At 36.4% G+C, this 8,954-nt stretch overlaps 1 protein-coding gene across 1 annotated transcript in view; it reads right to left on the minus strand.

Annotated features, from left to right (window-relative positions):
• Positions 1-6,867, minus strand: part of LOC106079836 (amiloride-sensitive sodium channel subunit alpha-like) — a 22,061-nt gene extending 15,194 nt beyond the window's left edge. Inside the window, exons 1-6 of the mRNA XM_056028576.1 lie at positions 6,716-6,867; positions 6,343-6,547; positions 5,261-5,375; positions 3,527-3,849; positions 1,779-1,872; positions 785-876 (exon numbers count right to left, since the gene is read on the minus strand). Coding sequence (XP_055884551.1) covers positions 785-876; positions 1,779-1,872; positions 3,527-3,849; positions 5,261-5,375; positions 6,343-6,509 — 791 coding nt within the window. The 5' untranslated portion in view covers positions 6,510-6,547; positions 6,716-6,867. The remainder of the gene's footprint in view (positions 1-784; positions 877-1,778; positions 1,873-3,526; positions 3,850-5,260; positions 5,376-6,342; positions 6,548-6,715) is intronic.
• Between the last annotated feature and the right edge of the window lie 2,087 nt (positions 6,868-8,954).

Below are 8,954 nucleotides of genomic sequence, written 5' to 3' on the forward strand. Positions count from 1 at the left end.
CACGCCCAACAAGCACTACTTAGCGTCACGGCCAACAAGCACTACTTAGCGTCACGGCCAACAAGCACTACTTAGCGTCACGCCCAACAAGCACTACTTAGCGTCACGGCCAACAAGCACTACTTAGCGTCACGCCCAACAAGCACTACTTAGCGTCACGCCATAATAGCACTACTTAGCGTCACGCCCAGCAAGCACTACTTAGCGTCACGCCCAGGAAGTACGACTTTAGGTCCACGTTACAAAAATACAGGCTAATCACTTGCATGAAACATATTCTAGCTGCTAAGAAGAAACACCGCGCTCAAAGATAAAAGAATATAGATGTGAAGAAACAAGTCTTTTTAAGTTTAAAGTGCTTTTTAATTGTGTAACATTTCAACATAACATATATACACGGCAACGTTATATACAGATTCCCAACTTCGCTCGCTGACTTCTCTCTATTCTTGTTTACACACTCGTCACTTCCCCCAAGTCCCCTAACTCTCGATACCCAACACTTGACCGTGGGTCACGGTTGACCTCACACAGTAACCGTGTCACAACAATAGATGACTTTTAAGTCTCTACGTACAGTCCTAGCTGTAATCTACAGGTTTAGTCACATTCCGCAAAGAGATATAGATATCCGTTGTCTGGCGGTGGTCAGTAAAAGTTGACCTATCGCCGATTGTCTTCGGACGACTATTTCTATTAGCGGTTAAAATGCGTATCCTTGATAAGAAATATATATTCCTTCCCAATATATATATATATATATTGAAGAGAGATGTAGACTTACATATTCATAAGGCTGTAGTAATGTTTAAAATTCTCCACCAATGTTGCAATTGTGGATCTGTTGGAAACAGCCTCCCAGGAGTCGTTATTGTACTGCAAAAAATAAATATACAGTTACAAATAATTAAGTAAATATTACGCTAAAGTTATTTAGAAACAAAAAAAAACAGAGAAAAGTTTGTGAAGAAAAAGAAACGTATAATTTACTATAAAAGAGTCGATTAAAAAAAAATATGCATTTCTCCGTAGGCCGCGTTATGAAAAATGTACATATGTTTTATGTTTCTGTCCTTGCTCATACTGATCATCAATTAGGACACTGATACTATCTTGATTCTGTAATAGATTATCTTGTCAAATAAAAAAAAATAGTGTTGTAACCCTGCCTTGCAACCCCCACCACTAAGGCGAGGGGCCTGGTTCAGTTCCCAAAAAGACCACCTCAAAAGCCGAAACGTTTGCAATCTGCTTAATTGTTATATAATCATCACGTATTGTTGAAATTAAAACAATTAAAAAAAAAAAACTCCCTCTTTTTGACAGCATGACGCCACTACCCCTAGCAGAGGTCGCCTTCCCCCTACAGTTGGAGAATCACTGAACTAGATATATCAATGTTTTTCGTTAACGTCTGTACCAACAGAAGTTTCCATTTTTTAAAATTGTTTTTAAAAATGATTTTAATGACAGAAATTATATCCCATTATCCAATCCAGACGTTTTAGATAGATCAAAGGTAAAGATATAAATAATAAGAGAACAAAATAGAGTACTAGGTGAATAGCTCGTCCTCCCATGAAGAATGAATCGTCGCTTGAGCGATTTCCCACATTTCCCAATATATTTTTTTTTGTACACACGATTAAGTATGAATGCTACCTGACCAGGTCACTAAACAAAAAGCAAATATGGGAGATTTTTTTTCTCAAATACATATTTAGTAAATATTTGTGTTTCTTAATAAGATTTATGTGCAAAATAGTATTTTATTTTACCGATTTGTAAAAGAGATCTTCGTATGTATCTTGAGGCAAGTCGAAGCCGTTATCAAAACTGTCCAAGAACGATTTTAGCATCTTTTGTCTGATTCTAGAAAATAGACAAGAATGAAATAATATAATTCATTTGAGTTTGTAATAAGGTAAATACGTATAGATCACTAAAATCGTATATTTTAAAGAAAGGTGTTCTCACCTTTTTTATAACAAGAATCTAAATAAAGTTGTTGTTTTTTTTTAATCATTACCTCCTCTGCCACAGTAATAGCAGTCTATTATTTCTTATTCTATTTATTTCTTGTTATGCTTCCTTATTATTAGATATCTTTCCAGTAACATTTACACACTCAAATTCATTCTATATAATGATTTGTACAGTGGCGTAGCTAGTGGTCCAAATTTGAAAATCCCCTGGTTCGCATTTGAGAGGGGCCCCTAAATAAGTTTCCGAAATTTGTTTTTACATGTAAATATTACGCCACTATCTCATGTCATGATGTTCAATGTCAAAATGGAGGGGCCCCTTAAGAGGTCTAGCCCCCCCCCCCCCCCACGGGCCACCAAAACCTTAGCTACGTTACTGGATTTGCATATAAAACATTTGTATACGTCTATTTATTTGGCGAAATAAATCTCTCGCCTGCCTACAAAAATCAGTACCCTCTAAGCAGTGCTTCTATTGACCCCTCTATGTGGATATTAAATAAGAAGTTACACTGCAAAGTCTTTCTTCCAAGCCCACAATAGTCCAATAGTTTTACGCAAAAGAAAAAAAAAATGACACGAAGTGAGCTGTGGTTTGTCTAGACTGTTGGAGGACCTTAGAGACTTTTTATTCTAATCGCCATATACAATTACATTTAGAACCAACAGAACACAAAAGCAACTTTTCAGATTGGTAGTCTTTACACGACCATTCATTTTCGTTATTACTACTTATTACAAAAAAATATTTCCAAATGGCTATCGGGAAGCGTGGTCGAGAGGCTAAGTGCGCTTGAACTTAGCTTGGCTTGGCTACCTATCAAGGGGGCTCGAGGTTCTACATCCGATCCGGGCAGAGTTGTGTTTACTGAGCCCCTTGAAACCTTCTCCTACTGGTCCACAAATGAGATTGGACCAAAGCGCTCTGAGCATGCTATAAGCATGAAAGTAGCGCTACATAAAAGCCATATATTTTAATTTATTTTATATCTCCCCCTTTGCAAATTTTTGAACGGTCCCCTAGTGCTAACATGCGAAACTACCCACAGGTTCAAGATAAATATTTTCTAGTCTCTTTCACCATCATCTTCACCTGTCCCATAACCTGTTGAACCATTGGGCACCACACAAGATCTGTTGACCGTCTTTCTCCTTTCCTGTATTTTTACTCTGGATAAAAAAAGCTATCCCGACAAGATCAAAGTTTAATTTTTCGCCTCCGGACCGGACACAACAGAATGAGACAGCATATGTTCAAAATTGGAACCAGTGAAATCTGCTCATGTGAAGTGCCACCAAAAAATGCTGACCATGTCCTTCAAAACTGCATTTTTTTAAACCAAAAGGGCCGACCAAGACACTGCACCCAAAACACCCCTATAGAAAGAAAACTATATGTCAAATTTATATGAAAATAGATTAAGCCGTTCTCGAGATCTCTGACCAGGTTTTTTGAGCCTACTCACCCAAAAGTTTCCAGGAAGGTATGCGCTAAATAGAGGTATTGTAATTATAGGACAACACAACAAATGGGAACTTACACGTATTCATCATAGTATTCGTTCATCTGAGAAGCGAAACTTGGCCCATAGTCATCGTTGTAATCATTGGCTGTGTCGTAATAAATTGCTTCTGTTGTAGAAGTTGCTTCTGTTGTAAAAGTTGCATATGCTGTAAAAGTTGTAATTGTACCATTATAAGTACTATTATATGGGTCGGTGTTGGCAGTATCTGCTGCTCTCTTGACAATACTTTTAGCTCCAGTTGTGCTTGTTGTTGAGCTCGAGTTGGCCGCCTTGGCTACCCAGTCTTGTGTATTTAGCGAAGAGACAAACACTTGCATCTCCTTTGATGAGTGCTTCACCTAGTATTGAATCACAATTTTATTAAATACAGTTAGCAAAGTGTATAAAGAATTTAAATATGCATGTCAACTGCAAGACCTGTAATTAACTTTTAGAAACGAGACTTTCTTCTTTCTACAATACCACTGAAGAGGCTAGATTGCTAAGTGGTAAAACGCTTGGGTTTCAAACAGCGGGGGTCTCTGAATCGAAACTCTGTAAAGTCTGGAATTTGGAATATCAGGATACTTAGGATGCCCCTGAGTCCAACCAACTCTGATGGCCAATGAAACGACTATTACATAATCAGCAAGGTCTGAACGGTAGTTAACCTTTTACTTACAATCAATCTGTGTAACTCTGTATATTAGATATCTTTCATATCACCTCCACCATCCCCTTAGTCTGTTAAATCGTTGGGGCACTACACAAGATCCGTTGACCATCTTCATCTCTGTTTTTTTTTGTCAAAGATAGAATTTACTTCAATGAGAGGCCTGTCCATTTTTTAAAAATATTTGCTGCCTCTTCTTCTTTTCCTGATACTGTTCCATGAAGAAATGTTTTTGGTTTCTTCAGCTGTGTCAATAACTCCAAGGTATTTAAAACTACTAACACTTATCAGCTTTTCGACTCCAATAAAGATGTCCCTTTTAAAAGGCCATATATATATATATATATATTTATATTGGATGAGACTCTTTAGACATGTAAACGACTAATCACAGTTTATAAATACTTTAATCTTTATTAACACTGAAAACACTTTCTTGTTCATAGTCCTCCATTTCGGTCCTTCTTTCCTTTCAACACGCAATCGCACCATTTCACATTCACACTAAGATGCGCACGTAACACCCCCCAATATATATATATATATATAAAGCCCTAGAGACCATAATGACCTTTTGTATTACTTTCTTATATATATATATATATATAGAGAGAGAGAGAGGGAGAGTGAACCAGAACCAGAACTGCTTCAAGTGTGAAATCAACATTTACATCTCTTCTTTCATGTAACAAAAAAATAAATTATTCTAAGTGTTGGGTGTTACTGATTAAAACTGAACATTAAAATAATCGAAAAATTGCTTCAAGCCCTAAAGTTTTGAATAATAAAGGTCTCCAATGAATTCAACCTAGACAGAACACATGTCCTCTATGTTACTGTTGTTTTTTTTGTCCTTAACGGGACACTGAATATTTAATGGAACACTTTGTTTATTTTTTTTTAAAAGATTAATTCAGGTGATGGCCTACTAGTTAATTACTCCATAAGTTCATGGAACATCAATTCAGGCCTCGCGGAACACAATGGGTTCCTTGGGTCACAATGTGGGAAACACTGATCTAGGTTGTAGCTTAAAATCATTAGCAAATTGACATATTGATCTTTAGCAGTTGGTTTGTACAAATAGAAAGTTTTACCATAGACTTCCGCATGATGTTCACATTGCAGACTGTTACGGCTGGGAAGTCGAGGTGACTGAACCCTATATTGATGTCAGCATGCTTGGAGTACTTTCTGTATTTAGCAAACAAACTGAAAAAAAAATAATTTATAAATGAAGCTTATCAGGTTCATAAGCTTTCTCTGTAGTCAGTAATCTTCGGAATCGAAGACAAGCCTTATCAGTCAGTTTGTCTTTCTTTGTGTGTCTTTAGTTTGTCTTTCTTTGTCTGTAGTTTAATGTCACAGAAAGAACGATTGTTGTAACATACAAACACAATAATTAAGACTAAAACATGGAAAAAAAAAACACAAACATAAAAAGGAAGGATAGAAAAAGAACGGCCAGAGTTACAATTCTGATGCATAGTTTTTAGAGTCTTTTATAAAAAAAAAAAAGTTTTTTTTTTAAAATATGAAATTCTGTCACCCGAGCGCTACTTTACTCTTCAGAAAGAGGCTTAATTTAAAAAAACGCCTAGTATTTTGACTGATTGGAGTGGTGGGGGTATGGCTGTGAGAAGTCTAGAGACCTAAACAGAGCTTAAACTAACAAAATTATTTTTGGAAAATCATAAAAACAAACAAAGCTTATGTAAAGGAAAGAAATGTGATATTTCTCAATGCTGTAAATTGATTTCCCAAATAAAACAATATTAACACTAACTAATTAATAGTTTTTGTTTAAATTGATACATGCTTTGTGGGGGGCAGTGAGTAATAGGGCAAAATTTTAACTTGATTCGAAAATCTACTAGTCAGATATCATCCACGGCCCGCAGGGGCTTAATTTGCATATCACTGATATTGTGAATTGGAAACAATTAAACAAAATAATAATGTTAAAAATAAAGCGAATGTGGTTTTAAAAATAGTATCTATCTATCTATCTATCTATCTATCTATCTATCTATCTATCTATCTATCTATCTATCTATCTATCTATCTATCTATCTATCTATCTATTTATCTATCTATCTATCTATCTATCTATCTATCTATCTATCTATCTATCTATCTATCTATCTATCTATCTATCTATTCTGGTACAATACATTACAAGCTCAAGTGAAAAAGCAAGACGGCAATCGCTATCACTGTAAGAAAGCCCCACAACACTTTCACATAGCTTGAATTTTCAGTCTTTGCGGCCTGTGCCACGCCAATCAAAGAAATTCCTGCGGCCATTGATCTGACCGATTGTTTTTCTTTTTCCATTTTTTCCATTTTGAAATATATATCTTCTTTTTGTATAATCGTAAAATCTGAAATAAAACAATGAAACCCATATGAAATATAGATATATATATAAATAGTAAAGACAAACACTGTACATTCCTTTTTTTTTTAGTTGGACATTAAATCGTTATAAAAAAAAGTAAATAAATTTAAAATTTAAAAAATTAAATAGACAAAAAAATTCAAGCCCGAACATTTTTGGTCTGCGGATGGTTCCTTTGCTGTTTAATGGTTGAATGTATGTAGAAGGAAGATGTTGGTAATTTATATCTGAGAGAAATGTAAACCATTCAACTGAAACCGGAATCAGTTGAGCATAACCTGCATTTCTTTCCTGAAAAATAAAAGACAAAAAGTATACAATAAGCAAGCGTCTTCCGCATTGCATCCTATTCCGTTTTAAAAACCTTAAATCGAGGGAAAAAATGCAAAAGTGACCTCGTTTGAATAGCAAGCTGTGACGTCGTATGAATAGCGAGTAATGACTTCGTATGAATAGCAAGTAATGACTTCGTATGAATAGCAAGTAATGACTTCGTATGAATAGCAAGTACTGACTTCGCATGACTAGCGAGTACTGACATCCTATGAATGCATTTGAGAAGAGAATCGAACCCAAGTTCTGATTCGGTTCGGTCAAATCTTAAGTTTGATTTTGGTTAGTTTTGATGACGAGTATAGTTTGGGTTCGGTTTGAATCAATCAGATCTTAAGTTCGTGTTTCGTTCGATGTTATGAAAATAGGCAATAACAAAAAAAACTACTTACATGTTATAATGTTCAATTCAATTAAAACAGTAATGCCAAATTGTATTCATCGAACAGAGTATATATATTTCCGCCACTCGTATCGCGGGCCACAAACCTAGAAGCATATGGATCAAGTACTTACACTAATTAATGTGCTACTTATCCAAAACTAGCTTTTAAGAATGTAACCACATTAATGAAACACCAAGTCGAAGCGCTAAACCTAAGTGCTAGTCTGTGAGGCGATTACACAACATTAGTTTCTCCCCATTTAGAAGGTGCTTATATCTACCAAGCAATGGTTCTCTCAACCCTTCTGTAACGATCTGAGACAGTGGTATCATACGGAGAGCAAATACAACTATTAGAACGCTTTCACCAAAGCTGTTTGCGCTGCATCATGGACATACGGTGGCAAGACCGCACTACAAACAGTGATGTCCTTGCGAACGCCTGTATGGACAGTATAGAGGGACCATTTATGGTCCGACAGTTACACTGGGTAGGGTACGTATACCGGATGGGGAACGAACTTATGCCGAAAGTAATCTTTTTTTTTGTGAGGTAAAAGGTGGTCCACGTAACAGAGGTGCCCCGCGAAAACGCTTTCAAGACCAGCTTAGGCGCCAACTTGCCTTAGCTAACATAGAAGAGAGTGCCTGGTTGCATGCGGCTTCAGAACGAGACAGCTGGAAGTCACTCACAAAAGAAAATCTTGATCGACCACCGGCGAACAATGGTTATGTTTGACCTGGATGTGGCAAAATATGTAGGTCACAGCTGGGACTACGTATCCACAGAAATACTGCATTCCTTATTCGTCTTCGGACTCGAAGACAAGCCTTAGTATGCCTTATATTACAAGCGAAATCAACTTGTTTTTCTTGTAATTGGTTGTTGAGTGCAGTTAGATATGATATGATGTCACTTTAAATAACCAAATCTCACAACCATAAGAGGTACTTGCTTTCATTGTTTAGTCTTCAAAATTTCAGTTTCATGTCTTATATTGAAAAAAGGTTTGAGAACCTTTCACCTACTTCATCAGCACACTTTCCAGTAAAATAAAACTTCGCCATATTCGGACTCTATTTCTATCAGAAATTTCTTAGAAGTCTTGTGGTTCCATACTTGACTTGCTATACAATTTACAATGCTGAACACATCATAACATGGTTATGTTTCAACACCTTGCCACAGAAGTTCCATTTGACTTGAAATTGTTTCTAATAACTCTTGATGTCAGTTCGCTATGACATCCAGCCATACTTCTGGCACTATCATTAAACATCTCCATTAATTTCTCCCCCCCCCCTCCTAAAACAAAGGAGAAGGAGAAACTTTCTCCATGATGTCTGAAATTTCTATGAACCATCTTCGCCAGAGCTAGGCCCATGCACACTCCTCATAGCATCTCTTCTGTATTTCAAAATTACTTTTTTGTACCGCGAAAAAAGTACCAAGAGTTGGACGGTCTCAGATATGTCGGCTGCAATATCAACATTTGGAACACCGCTGCTCTATTTCTTAGTTTTAAATTGAAAAATTTCTAATTGTCATGCGAAAAATTGTGGCATCTTCAACTGTATTATTTTTATAGCTTTTATATAGCGCTACTTTCATGCTTATAGAGCAGAGCGCTTTTGGTCCAATCTCATTTGTGGACCAGTGGAGGGGGGGGGG

This window comes from Biomphalaria glabrata, chromosome 5 (assembly GCF_947242115.1).
Source record: "Biomphalaria glabrata chromosome 5, xgBioGlab47.1, whole genome shotgun sequence".
NCBI lineage: Eukaryota > Metazoa > Mollusca > Gastropoda > Planorbidae > Biomphalaria > Biomphalaria glabrata.